The sequence below is a fragment of the Euwallacea fornicatus genome, chromosome 15 (assembly GCF_040115645.1).
Source record: "Euwallacea fornicatus isolate EFF26 chromosome 15, ASM4011564v1, whole genome shotgun sequence".
NCBI classification, from domain to species: domain Eukaryota; kingdom Metazoa; phylum Arthropoda; class Insecta; order Coleoptera; family Curculionidae; genus Euwallacea; species Euwallacea fornicatus.
In genome coordinates this window covers 2,940,042-2,961,475 of record NC_089555.1, presented here as the reverse complement: position 1 = coordinate 2,961,475, position 21,434 = coordinate 2,940,042, and the positions used below count along the sequence as shown (strand labels likewise).

The window sequence follows — 21,434 nt, the reverse complement described above, 5'->3', positions numbered from 1 at the left end:
AACCTTACCCGCAAGATAATGTTCATGGAACTGAACCAATGCTCTGCTCTAGTCTCGTCGTTTCTATGGAAATTATCTTACTGGCAAAGTTGTCCGGAGTTTGAAAAACCAGGCCTAAATTAACCAAAGAAGTTTAGAAGTAATTAAAACTTGAACAAAGGGTAAAGTTGGATCCTTTGTTAGTCTCTTTGAGCAGTTCCGAATTAGGTGCTTTTCAGTACAAAATACGTTTTTTAAACTGAGTGTAGCTGTCTTCCCTCTGTTTGATGAATCCCGGATATTCTCACCTTTTTGCTCTTAGTGCTATCTGTTTGTTAGCTAATTAAAGAAATTCATGTTTGACACCTCTAATTGGGTTTAATTGTAGGTATGTATGTAATCTTCTTCACCTATATCACCATTGCACCCTTGCAATTGCTCCAGTCTTAATATACGGTGGCACGTGCATTAACGCCAATTAGACAGAGAATTCCACTTACGCTTGCATGTGGCAAAAACCGTGTTAATCCGGTAAAACCTCGAAATTATGGTAATGACTCAATAACTATATACTTAACAAACACGCAACCTCAGGCCCCACTAGTGCGCCAACAACATAATGTATTGTAAAGGAACATGGAAATTCATGCAAAGAAACCTCAAGCAGTCTCGAAACATCCTCAATGAACGCCTTTACGTACATAATTTCCAATGAAAGAATTTACAAAGAAATTTTTTAAGAGTTTTTTGGGTCACAGCGGTGGAATCCATCAACGTTCTTGCTGTTCTGAAACGTAGCCGTGCTCATCGAGGACAAAAATACAGAAGCATTACAAAGGAGGGCCTGTAATAGTGGCAGTGGATAAGTCGAATTTGGAATGGAAGCTTCTTTATAGCAATTTCATCCATTCTCATCTTTCCAAGACTATAATGCAATTTATTTCATTGCGAGTCAAGTGCCCTTGTCCACGTTCAAAAAGCCGCAGCATTCCAATGATGGACGAACATACGTAAGTTCGTAAAATTCCTGCAACTAGCAAATTATTCTTTCAAAGCTCGGGATTACTGTTTGCTCAGGGGAATTTTGCAAAAGAATTTATTTTCCCGGCAAATGAGTTTACTTTCCCAGATATATTTCCATGCCCCGAACGAAGCCATGGAGATCATAGACAGGCGGGAGTTGGTTTCGCATAATTACCACGTGATAAACGAATACGGGGTGGATGGTGTGGTAACCAGGGTTGTAAGGGTTGGGTGTGGAGGAAAAAAGTACAGATTGACCCTTGAGGGGGTGAGTCTGTTTTCAGCCACAGTCCTGTTTATAGAGACGATTTGCGCAGGATTGACTTGTTTGAAGGAACGGCAACTCCATTCTTTACTCTTATGCAAGACTGAGTATTTTTAAAGAGGCAGATTATCGGGAATGTATTGTTGGTCTAAATATAATCGCCATTTCATATTTTATGGTAATGATGATGATAATGATGATGATAATGAGTTTGTTTACCTTCTGTGACCTATATAGGGCAACAGCGTTACGACCTCCAGCTTCTCCTTGCGAGCTCTTCCGAAAATCAATGAGCTCTCTAAAATGTATTTTTTTGGAATTTTACAGTTACTAAAACAGTTGTTTTTCAGTGCAAATTGGAGAGGTTCAGCGTTCTGCACCGGTTGCAGCTTTGGAAACATCGTCGAAATCATCTAGTCGTTGGTAGCCTGATTCGCAATAAATAAATACAATTTCATTGAGCTTCCGACACTTCATATCAGTCTATTAGATCCTCAGCTAAAGGAAACCCATTTCGCCATCGGTCCATAAAGCATTGATTAAAGGAAAAAGTAAAACCGGAGATCCGAAAATATATATGTTAATACCCTCAAAGGCCCTTCCCATTTTGCCATAAACTGCACGACTTTATATAGGGATTAATGCTTCCGATGCTTCATTAGGACGAGAAAGTTTGCATTTTGAGTAGGTGAGGTAATGAAAGGGCGATTTACCGAGCTTTTTCCCTTTCCGGGAAAGCTGTTTTGCTATCGGAACAGCTTTGGAGATAGTGAATCGTTCCGGTTGTGTGTGTGATACGACCGTCAACCAAAAATAAAGAATTCCTATGCGCTAAACCCCCGGAGAAAAAGCACAAACCCCTTTTGTAAGAGGATTTAGCCACGTTGGAAGTTAAGCTCAGTGGAGTCATTAATCACCTAGATACAACCCGAGTAGCGCTGTTGCCGATTTTCGGTTTAAAACGTTTTAAAATTCGATTTGCTCGGTTATAAAGTGAAGTCAGTTAATCCTTTGATGCCAGTCTTATCTTATGATAAATGAAAGACTGATTGGGTATTTAATAATTATTTTACATAAATATGAAGGGCTTACGTCGGGGTTAAATCCGGCTAATCCGGCTTAAGGATTTCAGTTTTTGCGATGGATTTATCAGCCTTCGAATTCGCCTTTTTCTTGTATCAATATTGCGCTTTATAGGCGAGGAAATTTATTCAAATTTATTTATTTTGCTGTAAGAGGCAATCTCAACGCTCGCTCTTGAACATAGTTCGAACAATAAATATGGTTGACATTTTCTAATTAACAGATTAAAGAAAAACCGTATTCACCATTTTGTTCAGAAGACAACTGATATATTAATAATAATTTTTGCAGCACTAAACTCAATTTAATAAACGTTTATTAAGTTGGTCATGGATGCTGATGACGTCAAGGGTACATCTTAGGACGGGCCACCCCTCCTTAATTAAAGTTAAAGAGAAATTCAAAATTTTTTTATTTATTCTATAGGCACCAAAAGGGCTTTGAAGTTCCTAAACCTGTATCAAAGGAAAAAGTTTTAATTTTTTTTTACTTTGAGATGTTTGTTCTGGCAAAAAATCCATTACAAAACAGTAACTTTTGTCGCTATTCTGAATAACTCAATGTAGCTGTCCCTTTTCCGCTTCTTCAATCACAGCACTCTCCCACCCGTTTGCTCTTAAAAGAAATTGGCCATTAATAAATTAATTCTTTGCAAAGAAATGGCGTGGATTCAAATAAGACTCAACACAATTTGACACTTTCACGCAGCGGCGTAGGAGGGTCTTATTTTGATAACATCAAGAAAAATTGTAACAAAGAAGCTTCTAAGAAATTAGCCCCCCCCCCCCTTCTCTGAAATAATACTTTACGGCGGTTCCAGGAGGGATTCTGGGCGAAGAGGGGAGGGTTTTAGTGGGCAGCCCCCCCTCCCTCTTTCGGGGGCGAATCCCACATAACCCGGTCGTTAGAACATCAAACCGGGTACCTTTCGAAGGTTTCCCTCCTCTATATAAAAAAAAAGGTTTTAATAATTGTCTTGCAAGTAATCACGTTTATTATACGTGTATTGTTTACAATTGAACAAACCTCATCTTTTAAATAAGTGTGTTACTGATTTTAGTTAAACGATAATCGTCCTTGTGATTTGCAAAGTTTAAAAAATTTTGAGCAATAAAATGCATCTAACGGACCAACAATTTTAAGAGTGGAGAATCACCTAACTGATAACGAGTTGCCGCCCTCACTCAGATCCAACAAAAATGTTTTCCATTATGTTGCACAATTATATTCCTTTAGCTCAATAATCAATCAATATGAATAATACCGCTTACGAGTCCTCGCAAGCCCCAGCTCTGACCACTGTAAGTGCCTCGATCCCCCTGGCTCTTTGCTTGGTCACTTCGCAGTCCAACAAACACGGGTTGCTGTAGGTGTGTCCGTCCGATGCGCACAAAGGTTCATAGTTCAGTGGACAAATGCACAAGTCTTGACCAAGTTGCTGAGCTGTCTGGAGGCTGCAGCTCGAAGCTAGGAGAACGAACAGACACAGGAACGACTTCATTTTGGCTGATGATAACTGATAGAATCGACAGTGTTTGATGTTCGTTTCGGCTTTTATCGAATATATATCCGATTATGAAGGATTAAGATAATATCTTTGATGAGAGTATGTTCTCTAAAGTTGTAAATCAATCAGCGATTAGGTCGAGCAGAGAGCATCCTTATCTGTCCCAAATCATCATTGCATCAATAATAGTTGAAACCACCAACATGAAGCACTCAGTAATGTTAATCGTTTTTCTAGCAGCTACTCTGAATTTAGTGATCTCGCACGATGAAGGCTTTGAAGAAGATTTAGTGAAGCCCACGAAGAAGCGCCGCTATTTGCAAGACCTTCCAGATAAAACCTTGAATAAGGAGCAATATTCGACTGAGGAGAATGAAGGGGAACCCCTGATTAGCATCGAGGCTTACTGTACTTGTCCCAGGACCTATGAGCCAGTATGTGGTTCCGATGGAACAACCTACAACAATATGTGCATCTTTAATTGCGAAAATAGAAAGCTGTTTTTAGATAAGAAACCGGGGATTGCTGTAGTGAAGAACTATCCATGTGAGGAAGAAGTTGAGTTATGATCTTCGAAATGAAACTAAATGGAACTTTTAACTATGATTTTACTCTAAATTGTATTTACAAACGTTTACAGATGATTGATAAAGTAGGTTGGTAGTTAGTATGTCCTTTTGATTCGTTACTTAACGTACATAGATTTCTATAGGGGTTTATTTACATTTAAAAAAGGTATTTACAAAGAAACTATTTAAACAGTAAAAATTGAGTAACACCGTAATATCTACACTGATAAAAGTCAATAAATTAGTATGATACATAAAGACATCCCTACGTTAGTTTTAGTAGTACTATACGCTGTGCAGTGGTTTCAATTGAGGGAAGATGCCTATGACTCAACTCTTATAAAATCTGTACCTTTTTGATAAATCAAAACTGAAGAAAAATAAGATTTATGGACGCCACATCGTCGCTTTGTGTCTTTTAGCACCGCACTCATTTCCTTTGACCTACTTCAGAAATAGAAGTCCTCAAATTGTCACTCGCTTTATTACTAATATAAGAAACATGCATTAGTAGTTTGATTATTATTATGACCTTAGGCCGGGTTGCGCCTCCACGGCTTAAACCCCGCCTGATCTTTAAGCTTCAGTATACATATACTCCCCGAGCCTAATTTCAAGCAGAGTTCAAGCCGAAGGTGCGCAACCGGGTCATGTTCATATACAAGAGACCACCCTTTCATCAATTCACCATTAGATTACCCTGTGCTAAATTATTACTCATCTAACTCAATTTATACAAAAGACTCTGTACACTTAAAAAGTTCATTGCTAAACAGCCGATTAGAAATCACACAGTATATTTTTGCTTTGCACATCTTTACTTAGATTTATTTAGAAGGGGCGCAGGTGGGGTGATCATCTGCCGACGATCATCAGGACCATGAGCATACAAACTGAGATAAAGGGGATGCAGTGTTGACCACTGCTTGTTTGCATCGCTGCTGGATGTTCACCTGCAAGGGGAAGCTCAAAAGTGAAGAATTCATTATTGATAATGTCGGTTTGTTATGTTTAGTGAAACTGAAAAGGTCTGAGAAAATAGCAGATTAAAAATCATAAAAACCAATATTTGTTCACAATTTTGTCCTGAAAGTTCAAAATCCCATTTGTCAATATTTCCGAATTTTGCGGAGGTAATTTGGTTACCCCATACCTTCCCATTCAAACACTCAATTATCCAAATGTCAATTGATCCATTTTCATATGGAAAATTGAACTTAAATGAGAGCACTGGCCATGGATCCTGGACTAAGCTGGCTCCAAGCGTAAATCATAAATGTGCTAGGTCAATAATATTTAAGGATAGTCGTTATTTAAGCATGGCTCATAATCAGTAAAATTTTAGTGATACTTTATGAAGAAATAATGACGAATCCGAGGCACCCTCTGATTCTCCGCAAATATCATTCGAAAAGCCCTTAAAATTCTGACCGAAGAAATAAACAGGATGGACTAGAGATTTTCAGGCATAATCATCATTTAGGTACGGGCAGTAATTAATAAAATTTATGTGAGAAACAAAGCAGAACAGTGACTTAGCAGGGTCTAGATGAAGGACAAAAACTAAAATTTTTTTCAAAAATCAAAAATTTTAGAAAATTTTAGCAAGAAACATAAACGTGCTGAGCCAATTATTTTTGGGAATAATCATCATTTAAGTATGACAAATAACTGGTAATTTTTTAAAAATGAAATCGAAGTGGAAACAATGACATGGCAGGGTCTATTTAAATACTAAAAAAAAAATGGTATTTAAAACCATTCAGGATTACAAATTGTAAAGAATTTTCATCAGGGAAATAAATGTGCTGAGCTAATAATCTTCCGGGATAATGATCATCTAGGCATAGGCAATAATTGATAACATTATTATCAGAATCCAAGGAGAAACAATGACGTAGTAGGGTCTATTAGGATACCCTCTAAGCATAGTAGTTACAGCTCTCCAAAATTAAGAAATTTTGAAAAAATCTCCCAAAGAAAATGTAGTTGGAGCGGCAATTTTCGGGGGGTTAATCATCTAAACATTGCAGGAATTAAAAAAACATGACTTATCCTGAATTGCTGTTTAATGCAAAATAACAGGGCGAGAGGACGACACCTGTTGCTAAAAAATGCATGGGTTTCATTAAAAATGACCATCATCAATCATGCATTTGATATTTCAAGTGAAGATTTGAGCATGTTACGTATCTATTAATTGAATATGACCTATTTTTGCCCACAATCCAGCAGAAGCCGGATAAACATACAATAAAAATGCGAAGCCACGTGCACCCTGAAGTTTGTTTGCACTTTATGTAAGGTCTACTGGAACTAAATTTAGTCGTTCAAAGTTCGGTTTCTCAGCGCAAAATATGAGCTTTCCATTCAAGTGCCTAAAGCTCACGTATTTAATCTTAACCTCTGTAATGGAAATTTTTAACAGCGAAAAGAAAATTACATTTTGTTTAGTAGTTACGCAAGAGGCCGATCATGATGCGGCTCTCTACGCCGGAAGATAAAATAGCCATATTCGTCTTGTTATACCCTTTTAATTTTATTGGGAAATGGCCATAAATGAAAACAAAACAAAGCAAGAGAACAGATCTTATTTACTGTTATGGTGTTTTTATTGCAGCTTTCGTCTAATTGTTAAAAATTAATGGCTGTCGTTATCCTCTTTAATAGGACGGCTGCCCTGCTGAATTAAGTTAGCTTTATAGACACAAAAACCGCCTAGAAAGCAATTAAACTATACTCGAACCTCCAAATCCAATCAAAGAATACCTGGAAGAAGTGCGAAAGAAACCGTATAATAAAAACCATATCGGAACTTATTGGAACATCTGGGTGAAAGTTTTGATCGCTCCCCTTATATCTAAAATGTATTGAGGCCTTGTAATGAGATTTCACCGTAAAGAAGTGGGTTTCCGTCTGGTACATAAAGGTGTTTCCTATCGGATTAACCCCGAGGAGATTGAAGTTTTAATATTGGATGCGGAAAATGTAGTTCATCTGTAACTGGCTCACCATTGAGTACGTGAACCGAAGCTGAAGCTGGACTGGCATTGGACGGCATGCAAGTGTAGTTTCCAGTGTCTTCAATTCGGGCTTTGGTCACTAGAAGCTTGCTCGTGGTGCCTGCTTCAGTTTTCTCAGTTTCGAGGCTGATCCCACCCCTGGGTGAGTCGAAGTCGACCACTGAATGCCCATGATACCTGAAGCAGTAATTCTCGCAACTCCTGCAGCGCTCCAAACTAAAGCCTTACCATAAAACTGAGGAAGGGGGTGTAGAATGGACATTCACGATGCAAGTGAGGGATATGGTGCTGCCCTTTTTCACGAAAATCTCCCTGGGCCCTGCAATACTAGCCTGGGCATCTGGAAGTAAAAAAATATCATGCAATGCAAGCTGTCACGCAAAGTACGAATATTTCATCTGGAATAAACGTTTCATGACTCGCAAAGTGCGTTTCATGTTGCCAGATGTAAATTGTTGCGGATAATTAATATTTACGTCGTTCGGAATAAGAAAAACCCGACACGAAGTAGGTTTAAAAAAATGGAACTTCAAGTAATTCTGGTCTGAGAGGCGTGAATGAGGATGGCGGGGTTGCCTGCATGTAACTGTATGAACAACGCGTGAATAGGGCACACATATTTCCCACGCTTTGGAAATGAAATCTCAGGGAAATTGAGCAGAAGGTGTGTCGGTAAATAGAGAAAACATGCACCTTTTATGTTAGTAAAGATGAGATATTCCAAATATCTGTAGATTTAAGTAATAAGGTTGAAAACGGCGCATTCACCATTATGTCGAGAAGATACTTAATATCTCCAAGTTAACGTCATCGTTGCTTATTTCGACCCAGTTGTTCAATTTCGATTATTTCATTTCCCGCCATTGTCCAAATTACGCGTTTTTCGTGTGTTGAGAGGAAAGAAAAAACTGAACTTTTGATTACTTCAAACATAAAAGGCAACGCGGCATTAATTGCCAGCTATTACGATGGTCAGTAGTGCGATCCTGGTTGCCTATACGTAATTGCACAAAACGCATTAAGAGGACTTGCATCGTTGCCGTGTTTCCGCAGCGGAATTTCTCGTAATTAAATTTTTGTTGATTTTTTCCTGTAATGAATTAACAGAGAGCTGGGTTTGAAACCACCGCTGATTTTAATTAAAATGAGTTCAAAATTCTACGAAAACTAGTTACGTAATTTGATTCAACTTTGGAGGTAATGCCTAAGTGGCACTAAATTTCCCTGAAGCATATATTAATGCTTAAAGTGGCTGCAATAAAATTTATTAGTGAGTCTACAGGGCTTGCCTCTAAGCTTTTATAAATAGCAGGAAATTTGTCTAAGCCTTACATACATTCCCTCTCAACTTATTAGGACCCTCAGGTTAAACCTACGCAGCTATATCAAGTTAAACTCGACCAGAAATAGCGATGGAATTTTTCTAATATCACCCTAGATTTAAACAACCGACACAATCTATTTGTTAACTCCTTCGAAGTATCTTCTCCGAAATAAAGGATTGATTCAGAGCCCTCAGAACTCGCTAATTTTCCGGAATTAAAGGGAAAATAACAGTTACTTAGGTTAATTAAATTACCACGATTCTGAACTGAGAGAAATACCGGGAATTATGGCGTGGTTATTTAATTTAACTTCAGACTGTTCTATATTCCTGTCGTTAGCTGCGTTCAGGTAAAACGAGGGTTTTTGTAACCGAGACATGCTGCCGCAGCTGCCAATGTTCACTTCCTATAATCGTACCCCCTTAATTTACACCACTAACTCAAAGGCTACTAAAATGTGCCTAATGGATTTGCCACAACTAATCCGACTAATTAACATTCCTTAGCGGGCAAGACCGCAAAATCCTCCATTCCGTTATCGCTTCTCCCATTGCAACTGAAACTGAAGCTATAATTATCACTCTATAATAATTTTCGAATCCGCTAATACCTGCAGCAAAGGGAAACTCGGACTTAAAGTCCCGCTTTTCTGAACTTTAAACTAGAAAATTAAACGGGGCTTTATCCGGGGCTTTATCTACGAGTTAGGTAATTTCTTAACTTCTCAAAGTTTGCAGGGTTTTAACTTGACGGCGGAATAGTTTTATTGTTGAAAGGAAATTGTAAATAGTTGCCGGTGTTACATTGGAAATTTAGCGAGTTTTAAAGGGAAGTTTCTCCGGCAAAGCCACACACAGCGCAAGAATCGGGTTTTTTTTATCCGAGGGGCGAGTTAAATTCAAAGTTATCACTCGTAGAGGCCATTAAGCGTCCAAGAAGGTCGGTTTAGTATGGAGGACGTGGAGAAGCATGGAAATTATTGCCCAAATCGAATATGGAAGAACGAAGTTCCATAACAATTCGATTGTGTCCGTGGATTTTATCTCTTCTGGACGTGAGATGCCAGCAAAGCCGTTTTCCATGGCCTCTGCTTATTATTAGTTTGCCCAGATGTCGGCCGGAATGCAATAATTGTACTATGAGAAAATTAACTTGGAAACAGCTGCCCCTAACTTATCCATCAGGTTTTCCAGCGAATTCAAAAGCATGCAGCAAGTGTCGGTTCTAGCAACAAACGTGTACCTTTTCGTATTCTTGAATCGTGGTGTGTGGCGGCAAGAGAATTCAAGTCTGCAACAAAAAAGTCAGTACAGAGAGAAGAAACATGTGGCGGAACAAAAATAACTATCGAAGCATGCACTAATTGAAACAAGTTAGCCCTAAATGGGGTTGCAGTAAAGCTGCAGAACTGGGCGAGTAGAGATATTTCAGTACTGCCAGTAACAGCGCGCCATGAGAGGTGCGGTGGCGTGTCCAACCGGAGATGTGTTGGTAAAACCTACAGGTACGAAACAGTGTTGCCAAGAGAGATAACCATTTTATCAGAAATGGGAATTACTAGCTGGTCGCAGTCAGGGGTCAATCATTATTATCCCTTTTCTAGTTCTCCTGCCCATCCGCAGTTATCCAGAAAAAAACGTATCTATTCATTTACGTCTAACGATTGTTATCATAACGAAAACAAATCGCTCCCGAGCAAAAGAAGTTACTCGCCATCCCGAAAAACTTATTCAAGCGCACTTTGACAAATAGGGGTCAGATATAGATAGCGACTTGTCTGATTTGTCAAAGTTAGCGGAAACTCCGCATTATCGGCCCGAAAACTATAAGAACGAGCAAAGAATCCGTTCCGATTGTGCAAATGAGACTGACGAGCTCTCTGATAAGGAGCTTCCGTTTTATCCCACTTTAGAGAACCAGTAGGTACTTACCATCGACATTTAGCATTATGGGCAAGCTGATTTTGGGCTCGGTGTTCACTTGACATTCATACACTCCTGCGTCCCGTTTCTGCACGTATTCTATCCGCAAGTCCCAGTCGTCAGAGTGTTCTGGATGTCGGACACTAAAGCGGCCATCTCCGGTATAGGTGTGGATACTGGAAGTGAGGATATGCAAATCTCTTTTACGCATCCACGAGACCTGAAACAACAGAACGTTGGTTAAAAAAAAAAAAAAATTGACACTTAACGAATTAATAATGAATCTGGCAATGCCCAGGCCATCGGTGCCCTCAGGGATGTATCGGTGGCTGTCTATCAGTTCGGCTTTACGGGTATTGAGAAGAGTCGCCAGTTCGAGCATTGTGACAGGTTTGATGGGCAGTTTAATAAATAGCTATCCATTAATGGCGAGTTGCAACATCCAAGATGTTCACATCAGGCTTGCGGCGCCAGTGGAAAATTCGGCCATTTTTTTCGCATTCGATGCAGGTTTTTTCGATCTTCGGATTAGACAGCTATTGGGCGTTATTGAAGTTTTGAAAAGTAGAAATTTTTTGTCCTTTCAATGGCTATTATCGTGTGGAAACATCGGAAATACTAATGTCGTAAAATAAACGGACATGATAAATAATTGCCGGCATTCCACTAAAATTGGTCTAATTTTTTGAACGAAATGCCGCCATGTATTAGAGCCCTTGTTGCGTTATTTTCTCGTCAGAGATGCATATAAGCGATGATTGCTTCCTCCTATTTCGCCGCATTGAATCAGTGCCTCGTTTGTCAAGGAAGGACGACAAAAGGACCTTTGGAAGATTTAATTGATGTCCGTTTAATTAAATCCAGTTTAGTTATCGAAGAAAAATGAATGTTTTTTGTCCTACCAACAGCTGTTTCGAAGCTTGCGGATATTGAAGCAATTCCTTCCTCAATAAACTTTGTTTCCAATTTAATTTAGGATCGAACAGGGGCGCGCAACAGAGGAATCGAGGTAAGTAAATAATGCCTCATAACTCTAATGAACAAACCATAAAATTGAACACTCAACGTCAGAAGTATTTAAGGAAATAATTATACAGGGTGTTTGCAAGGTAGTGCAGAATACTGAATACGGTATTAAAGAACGTCATTCTGAACTGATTTAACCAAACATATCTATGTACCAAGTGTTACAGCTTTTATGACGAAGTTTTCAATATTTTTTCATTTGATCGTGCTTTTCTAAAATTATTTAAGTGCAAAAGAACAACAAACCCTTTTATCACGAAAATGTATCAACCTTTGTTGTTACGTACGAATGAATTGCTCAAATTATTTAAGCCATAAAATCTAAAATGGCTTTGTTATTTATCCAGAACTTCATAAACATGATTTTCCTAGTTCGTACCACAGCAAAGAGTCAAATTCAAACGTGGATTTCATTTGAACGCTTTGGTGTATGTTTATTCAAATTTCTCAAGAACTTTTCTAGGGAATGGTCTCTTAGTTCTTATAGAAAGTTTGTTAAGAAATATTTTCAAAATTAGAACAATTAATCCTAAAACTTTTAAGTATTCACCAAGTTCATCCGCCAAAACTTAAGGTAGCCATTTATTATCTAAAGGTATACTTCCAGATATTCGAGGTTTTCGGGTTTTTATAATTTTTAATACGGTGTGCATATTCGCATGAAATGGCTGGTATATGAACACGAGATTCAAAATAGAGACTATTTAATCGCCAGAATTGATTAAGCTGCGCAACAAGTTAAACGAGAAATTGCGCCTCGGTATCACGAAAACAGCAATGAGGACGAGAGTATGTAGATGTATTCGAAATGGTGGTCCTGATTTTGAACATAATAAATAAATTAATAATGATTTATTTACCACTTTTTGTATTTTTTTTGTTTTTCAAAAATCAACTAAGAAATCCTCGAATACTTCCTTTCTTTACAATGGAAAAAAATAGTATTTTATAGTATTAAGTATTTTTTAATGCGAGCATGCAAGCCGTATTAAAAAAGATGAAAATCTAAAACCCTCGAACATATGAAAATTTATCTTAAGATAATGAATGTCGCAAATTTTGGCGAATGCGCTTGGTGGATACTTAAAAGTATTAAGATTGATAGCTTTAATTCCTAAATTATTTTTTAAGAAACCTTTGCATGAGATCTGAAAAATCATTGCCTAAGGAAGGTTTTAAGGAGTTTGAATAAACAAACACCTAAGCGTTCAAATAAAATCCACGTTGAATTTGATTCCTTTCTGTACTACAAACCAGAGAAATCATGTTTATGAAGTTCTAGGTAAATAACAAAGCTATTTTAGATTTTATGGCCTAAATAACTTAAACAATCCATTTATACGCGATAAAAAAGTTTAGTACATTTTTGTGATAAAAGGACTTGTTGTTCTTCTGCACTTCGATAATTGCAGAAAAACACGGTCAAATTAAAAAATATTAAAAACATAATCATTATAAATATCGTGGCATTTGGCATATAGGTATGATTGATTAAATCAATTCAGAATGACATCCTCCAATATCGTATTCAGCATCCTGCGCAACCTAGCAAACACCCTATATATTTGGCAGGCTCGAGCCAAGTACTCGCCATTAAGATGCTAGGAGTATTTCAATGGTTGCATCCTCTCTGTTCTTTTGATAACCAAGGTATGCAGATGACCTTCCTGCGATTTTGCAATTAAAAAAATTCTATATTGTCCTTGATTTTATCAATTTAATTCAAATATAAGCAGAGACATGCAAGAAATTAAAAATCAAATCCTATCTCTGACAACACCGCAGTATGTGGTCCCAACTGGGCATACAGGGCAGGTTAAATTGACTGCCTATTCAACGAAGCATTAAGGAATATAACGGCGTTGCCAATTCGATTTTTCTACCACTAAGCAGTGGTATTATTTTCAGATGTAGTCCACATAGCCTAGGGAAATGATTCCCTCTCCTCAAAGTGTTTAAAGGCGAACAAGTGCTGACACCATTAAAAAAGAGCTATGGTTTTTAGAGTAAACTTAGTCCAGATTTTAATTTAGAGATAAGCACTCTCCAGGTCTTTGATGTAGCCTTAGAATGGCTTCGAAAGTTAAGGATCGGTTCGCGTAATGATTGCTTTTAAAACCTTTTTTTGGACGAGGTTTCCACTCAGTTTTCCAATCAATTCACGAGAATATTTTATGATAAATCGGCTTATTTATGCATTTTAATAAATAAAACTAAAAAAATAAAGTGCAACAAACGGATGTGTTTTTAGGCTCGGAATTTATGCCTTGTCGCAAAAAGTGATTAATTTAATATTATTAGTGGGCCAAAATTGAATTATCCCCTAAATAAAATTTAACTGGTGCTAAGCGGATTTAATTTATTAATTATTAGGGAATTTATTGGACCATACTTTTCAAATTAGAGAATGCTGGTCGATGCAATATGCCGCCTTTAAATAACGTTAAAAATAATAATTAAATTCTATATCAGTCAGCAATAAAATAAACTATTCTAAAACCATTTTTGGGCACAATGGCGAAGAATTGGTACACCCTAACTTCTTGCCCAAATGGTGGATGTAATGGTGTTCTGAATAATTGAAGCACTTAAGCGATACTGCAAATGCACTTTCGGTCCACTTGGAGACATAAATTTAAATCGTAATATGGGTAGCCATTAGAAACTAATCTATTCGGCTAAAAGTGCCATATATTGTTATTTTCTACTGGGTTAATATCGTTTTCGTGTTGTGCGGCCATCATTAAGGCATTAGCGAGAGGAGTGAGAACGATTCCATTTCCCGATACGGCACAGCGACTAATGAAACCGCGAAAAGTAAATTTCGGGTTATTGTTGTTCAAATAGGAGCACAGTTTTCGATTCTTGCAAGGATTCTATTAAAACACGCTCTAGCTTAAATTGTGTAAAATCTGGAGCAAACTATAATATAAAGCTCCGTTTAATGTATTGCTGACATGAAAGTTTTAAGCCAAATGTGGATATCGGAAATAGGTATTGCGTCGCTTTAAAATGCAGAACCGTTTAGGACAGGAGTTTTCGAGCTTATTTATACAACAAAATCACCTGGTAACAGTAATATCCCCCCTGCAGTTCTCCTGCCTTCTTTGGCGTTGAAACAATAGCAAAAAATACTTGATTAGTCTCCGTGTTTCCCAAGGAACAATGGATCTTGGATAGAAGATCTTTAAGAATAAAGGAGAGTTGCATTGACAAAAAACATTGATCTCGCCCTTAGTGGAAACCATAGTATAAATATTAAATTACGCCCTCGTGTCTCATTGTGAAGCACCCTGTATGTAATCCGCTTAGGTGGACAAATGCAATTTTGATGTTCGGCCCTGCACAGGAGGGCGTCAAATAAATGTAAAACAACTAAATGGGATATAACTAGATGCAGCAGTAATTTTCCCATCGGCTTTACATTATTCATGATAGGCGTTTTGAGGGAAATTTGTCGACTGTGTGATCTGTTTATCTGAGCAACTACGGCAATTATAACGCAATTCCGCCTAAACATGAATAAAAACTCTGCTTCATCGGAAGTTTAAATTGCGCAGCATTAAATCTTCGAAAGTGAATCGAGAGCGAGAGAGACTTTTTGAGTGTTAAGCTTCAAAGTTTCAGGTGTACTACGAACAATGCGTTAAGCCTGTATGTGATGGTGAGCCTCAAAAGTAGAAAGAGTGAAATTCTCTCGGATAAAAACTTCGCTGTTATTATGTCATCACTTTCAGCTTGACAAAGGAAAGTGAAGCATCCAGAAAAAGAGGGGAAAAGCAATTACTCGACACGCATTTTGTTTTATAAAATACTTTCTTTTCAAACAAATAATGGAACGTAAAACACTTCCAAAGCCGAGCGTTATTCTCGACTTTTATTTAACTTTGCCAAAATGACAGAGGGATTGACTCTGAATTTACGTACAAAGAGCGCGGTTTGCGTTTCGAAATAATGTTTGTGTTTGAGACTGAAGAATTTTCATAACTAACAAAAATTATCACGAATTTGATACTCAGGCAGTAGTGCGCTCGTGTAACTGGTTGCCTAAGCGGTGGTAAATCGTAGGTGCATGGAGCAGCGTGGACTCCAGTCAGGCACGGTGACTTTTCATCATTTTTGACGTTATCTGACTGAAGCAACAGATTTCTCATAACTCTACAAGACATTTTCATGATGAATCGACGAGAAAAAACGTGCTTATCCCCTCAGATTACAAGATGTAAATACGATACAAGAAGTACATAAGACAGGGTGATGCGATGGCGAGTTCGGATTGACGGATCAAAAATAACGTTTTAGTTAATAAATCTCCGGTTTGACACATACATGGTGACAGTGTTGCCAAATCCATATGATTTTTGGATAGTACCAACATTCAAACCGTACGTGTCAAAATTTCACGACATTCTGACAATTCATTTACATTTTGATTCAGTGCCGTTTTTGCTCATGCCGGACAACGCGCCGACGATTCAGAGCGCTGTTTGGCGCCATAAAAAAAATTTCTTGCGTTGGTATGTGACAAAGAATGAAATGTGGATCCATTATTACACACCTAAATCCAAAAGATCATCAGCTGAGCGGACGGCGGCAGATGAATGTCGTCCAAAGCGACCAAACACTCAAAAGTCATCTGGCACAGTTATGGCATCCGTATTTTGGGTATGGCATTTTGTCCTTCGGCTGTTTTCAGAAAGGTAAAAGTATTAATAGCGAATATTACATGACATTATTGGATCGATTTTCTTAGTCAGACCGAAGACTTATTGACTGATGTATTGTGTTGTGCTGTGGGTTTCCCGCTTGACGTGACCGAAAGTTTGTATGACCCTTCTCACAAGGCCAAAGTGAGGTAATTCCTCAAAACGACCGCCAAGATAGTTATGAACTGGATAATCCCTTTTGGACCACCGTGAGTTTGCCATCTCAGAGACACTGTTTTGTGTAAAAATAACCTTCCTAACTATAGCTAAGGTTTATTGAAAAAACCTGATGATTTACGTGCTAAACGATAGCGATAAAAAAGAGCAATAACGAGACAGAGGAAGCGACTCGGCATTTTACAAGACCAGTAATTTTACCTAAATCCCCTAGAGGGGGTGTCGGTTCCCTTATCAACAAGCGTAAAGTAAAACGACCTATGGAGGATGGTGTGGATGCCACATATAATTGGATTTCATGAGATACAGGTCCTAACATCATCTGTTATAATTAGCAATTAAATATCGAGTGATTCACAACGTAACAAACACGGAACAGGTGCGTGTAGAGGACCTCAAAACATGTCGATTTTTTAAATGAAATTTTTTCTGATGCCTATGGTTGCTGAGATATCGACTTCAGAAGATGAATAAAAAAATTAAACAAATCTGTATTTTAGAAAAGCTTTAATCTGGAATAATCATATTCGTGAAATGTTATTTTTTATTTACGTCATTATTTGCTAAAAATTTGAAGTGCTTGAAAGCCCAATAGTGGGTGGTTTAGGACCGGGCCACCCTTAAAATTATATGAATTTTTTTAACTTTAATTTAACATACAACTAAGGTTTAACAATGTGACACTAAATTTAAATTTAGATTTTTTTGTACCTTTTTCGAGAAATCGTTTGTTATTGAAACAAAAAAATTGTGATTTACTGTTAAGACCAATCAGATTAAGCAAAAAGAAATTATGTGTTTTAAAGAGTAAAAGACCATGCTTCAACTGCTCTACAATTGTTCTAGGATACGACTCTTGTCACATCTGATGTCATACAAGGCTATGCAGTGTATAAATTTTTCGTTTGTCTTATATGTGTTTGTAGTAAACTTGATGTGTTTATAGTAATTTTGTAGTAAAAAAAGCTAGAAAGTTCACATTTTATGAACAAGTTGTTCTGCTATTAATATTGTGGTTTTGTGCCGATTAGATGTATAATAGTTAAAAAAAATTAAATCATAATAGTAAGCTTTAAACTTAATCATAGCTCATCTAGTTTCTTAGTTAGAAAAATTTTGCAAACGATAACTAAAACGAGATTTCACTGTTAGTAAATGTAGAATAAAATCTATTTAAAATGTGATACTATTGGAAATTAATTATTATTAAAATTATATAATAAATATTAAAGATATTGTTCAAAATGGCGGGAATTGTGAAAATGAATATAAATGAAATGACAAAAAAAATAGTCTTGGCTGTAAGTCTTGCGATAATAATTCTTCAATTTTTCGAAAATGATACGGATGTAACAAATTCTGTCGTATAATTCGATGGGCTGTGGGCTGTGGTATATCAAATTGTCGGGATTTTCATGAGGTGGTAGTTTGAGGGTTCATTTTCAACACTCCCTAGAATGTTATAATTTAATTAATTTTTATTTAACTGTTACACTTTTGCATGGCACACAATTCCAATAATAACAGTACATCAACTTGTTCACGAAATGTGAATTTTTCAGCCATTTTCACTACAAAATTACTATAAACAAAAATAGGATGTACGAAAAATTTGTACGTTGCATGAAGTTGAATGGCGTCAGATTTGACAAAAGTCCTTCTCTAAGAAACAGAAAAATTGAAAAGTAGTTGAACTATGGCATTTTACTCTTTAAGGCATATTAATTCTTTTTGTTTGAATTTTTGACACTAAATCACAAAATATTTTTTCCTCGATAACGAACGATGTCCCGAGAAATATACAAGACCACAAAAAGAGGTAAAATTAAATATATTGTCATATTGTTAAATTTTAGTAATATGTTAGATTAGGTTTAGAAAAATTCATGTAATTTTAAGGGTGACCTCTTTTACATCACCACTTATTGAGGTTTCAGGCATTTAAAATTTTTAGTAAGTGAAGACATAAATAAAACAAAAACATTTCCTAAATATTGTTATTCCTCTTCTGAAGTTGATATCTCAGCAACTGTAGGCATCAGAAACAAACTTCATATAAATAATCGGCATGTTTTTAAAGTGCTCTATATGTACCTGTTCTGTGTTGGTTGCGTCGTTAATCACCCTGCATGTATTAAACTTAATTATACTTTCTTTTCCGTGAATTCTAAGACAGATGCTCATCAACAACAATAAACTAGCTAGTCCCCAATTAACATTAAAATTTATAACAATTTCAATGATTTCTCAGTCATTCTCGAATTGTACAGCACAAAGCTCTAGAAAAAGCTATAGGTCAAAAAATTATTCGTACACCAATTAGGTTGCTGTACTTATCTATGTATGTATGTATGTATGTATGTTTAATAGTTTTGTGAAATTGAAAACATACGAAGAGCAGTTACAAATTAAGCTTAATAAAGAACTCTTTCAAACAAAATAAAAGTCAATCATATTTATTGCAAATAAAAAATAGATATTAATTGAAAGTAATTCAACTAATAAATAATTGGTACTTTTTCAAATATTTTCTTTTTGTCGTTGTATGTCTGCATTTCTAATAAAATACAGAAACGTATTAGTTCAGCGAAATTTAGCATAATATTCTAATGCAATTCAATATTAAAATTAATAAATGGGTCGGAAAGGCGAGGAATGGAGTATGGAAATCAAGAAATTTATTTTGCGTCATTATGAAGAAGGTAAATTAATGAGAAAAATAGCTAAAACGATTGACATACCTTTTAGTACTGTGTCGTACATACTAAAGAAATTAAAAAGTATTGAAAATAAAACATGTTCTGAATAATCAAGAGGAATGAAAATATCACTATCAAACAATAATACTAAAAAACTCATGTGAGTACTCCCTCTTTGACAGTTGAATCGGAATCTGCCACTGGATATCGTATTCATCCAGAAACACTTATAACTCATCTAAGAAGAAGCAATTCGCATGGTAGAAACCGTGTAAAAAAGTCATGAATTAGTAAGAAAAATCGAAAACTAAGGATGGAGCTTGTAATGTTCTTCCGTTTAGGCAAGCCCTTAGAATTTTGTCAAGAAGTAATATTTTCAGACGAAAGTAAATTTTACCATTTTCACTCTGACGGAACAAATTTTATTCGGAGAAAATCAGGAAAATGCATGCATCCATGGAATCTGCAGCCAACAGTAAAACATTAAGGTGGAAACGTCTTAATCTGGGGTTGTATGGGTACAAATGGAGTGGATTATCTTTATTTTACGGAAAGAACCATGGATAGGTTTATGTATACAGACATATTAATGCAAAATTTACATGAACGTGCTACAAAACTTTGATTAGCTGGACATTATTACTTCCAATAAGATAATGATCCCAAGCAGCGCCACAAACCAGTGAGCCAATGGTAGTTGTACAATGTTCTCCACTAGTTAAAAACACATTCTCAACTTGTGGATCTGAATCATATTGAACGTTTGGGGGACATCTTGATAAACTGCTTCGGAAACATCATCTTCACAGCAAAACATAGCTACAAGCGATGTTAAAGTAAGAAATGCAAAAAAATTCTACAAAAATCACCAATAAGTTAATTAACTCCTTACCTCGTCGTCTACAAGCGGTTATCCAGGGAAAACGATAACCAATAAAACATTGAAACTTTATTTTTTCTGTTTTATTAATTAAAAATAATTAAAATCAACTATATGCTCGAATACTTTTTTCGTTCAAGCATTTCCAATATTGTTTCATTTTTATTTGTACAAAATATTGTTAACTTTTATTTTGCTTTAAAGCATTGTTTATTAAATCTACCTTAATAAAAGCACCCTAATAACTGTATGAACACTTTTTAGACCTCCTATATGCATGATATTTCAAAGTTTAACAGAAATAATTGAAAATCATGTAGAAGTGATTAAAATACAACGATTCACTTATTAAATCTAAATTCACAAATTTTTTATTACTGAGGTACAAGGTAAAAATTATTAATAGCTTTCAAATCTCTACAGGTTTTACAATGAAAGTTTGCTCACACTTGCATTTTAAATAGTCCATATTTTGCTGTAAAATCAATAGCATTACATCCACCAGTGGAATGCAGACGGGCACTACTTGGGATATTTTTTACGAAAAAAATGGTACTTCAATGGTTTTTCTCAAATTAAAAATTATTTTTGGAATTTCAGTTCAATTTAGTAGATAAAAGTTCATTTGAGTTTTTTCCTCTGAAGTATCATTTTTCGGTAAAAAAAATAAAAACTGTCTGCATGCACGCCGTTTAATAATAATCAGTCGCTACTTAATCGTTGCGGAAAAGATTTGAAATGTGTATTGAGGAAGATGGTCTTCATTTTGAGCACTTGTTATAATAATTTAGGTTTATTTATCACTGTTGATTCTATTGGCAATAAATTTAATTCAAATTTTTTACCTCCGAATTTTGTTCATATTTTAAGAGTATTGAAACAACTATTAAATGGCGTGCATGCAGATGGTTTTAATTTTTTTTTTATCGAAAAACGATACGTCAGAGAAAAAAGTCAAGTGAGCTTTTCTCTTCTAAATTGAACGGGGATTCGAAAAATAATTTTTAGTTTGAGCACAAATAATTGGCGTACCATTTTTTCTAGAAAAATATCTCAAGTGGTGCCCGTTTGCACGCTCCTGGTGGATCTAAAATTGAATGTTTTTATGGCAAATTGAACATGCAAAGTGTGAGAAAACTATCATTCTAATACTTGTAGAAGTTTAAGAGCTATTAATAAATTTCGATTTTTTTAATGAAGATCGTGACACCCTGTATGTGAGTAACGAAAGATTTGTGTTTTAATAAGTA

General features: G+C 36.2%; 2 protein-coding genes and 1 long non-coding RNA gene across 5 annotated transcripts in view; 2 read left to right on the top strand and 1 right to left on the bottom strand.

Moving 5' to 3' along the window:
* The first annotated feature begins 3,943 nt into the window (after positions 1 to 3,943).
* LOC136343740 (uncharacterized) lies at positions 3,944 to 5,210 on the top strand. Its single transcript, XM_066290665.1, has one exon. The coding sequence runs from the start codon at positions 3,959 to 3,961 to the stop codon at positions 4,424 to 4,426; it is 468 nt and encodes a 155-aa protein (XP_066146762.1). The 5' UTR covers positions 3,944 to 3,958; the 3' UTR covers positions 4,427 to 5,210.
* The window catches only part of LOC136343734 (transmembrane and immunoglobulin domain-containing protein 1-like), a 198,179-nt gene continuing 181,193 nt past the window's right edge, over positions 4,449 to 21,434 (bottom strand). The window contains exons 4-8 of one of the 2 annotated variants that reach the window (XM_066290649.1): positions 10,706 to 10,916; positions 10,017 to 10,064; positions 7,678 to 7,789; positions 7,439 to 7,626; positions 4,449 to 5,379 (exon numbers count right to left, since the gene is read on the bottom strand). In XM_066290649.1, coding sequence (XP_066146746.1) covers positions 5,282 to 5,379; positions 7,439 to 7,626; positions 7,678 to 7,789; positions 10,017 to 10,064; positions 10,706 to 10,916 — 657 coding nt within the window. In that variant the 3' untranslated portion in view covers positions 4,449 to 5,281. The remainder of the gene's footprint in view (positions 5,380 to 7,438; positions 7,627 to 7,677; positions 7,790 to 10,016; positions 10,065 to 10,705; positions 10,917 to 21,434) is intronic. The other variant, XM_066290650.1, reaches the window with a different exon arrangement.
* LOC136343743 (uncharacterized) lies at positions 16,138 to 18,725 on the top strand. 2 transcript variants are annotated; one of them, XR_010732843.1, is made up of 3 exons: positions 16,138 to 16,422; positions 16,480 to 16,637; positions 16,695 to 18,725. It is a non-coding gene; the product is annotated as an uncharacterized lncRNA (long non-coding RNA). The 2 variants fall into 2 exon arrangements; XR_010732844.1 differs by having other exon boundaries at positions 16,476 to 16,637.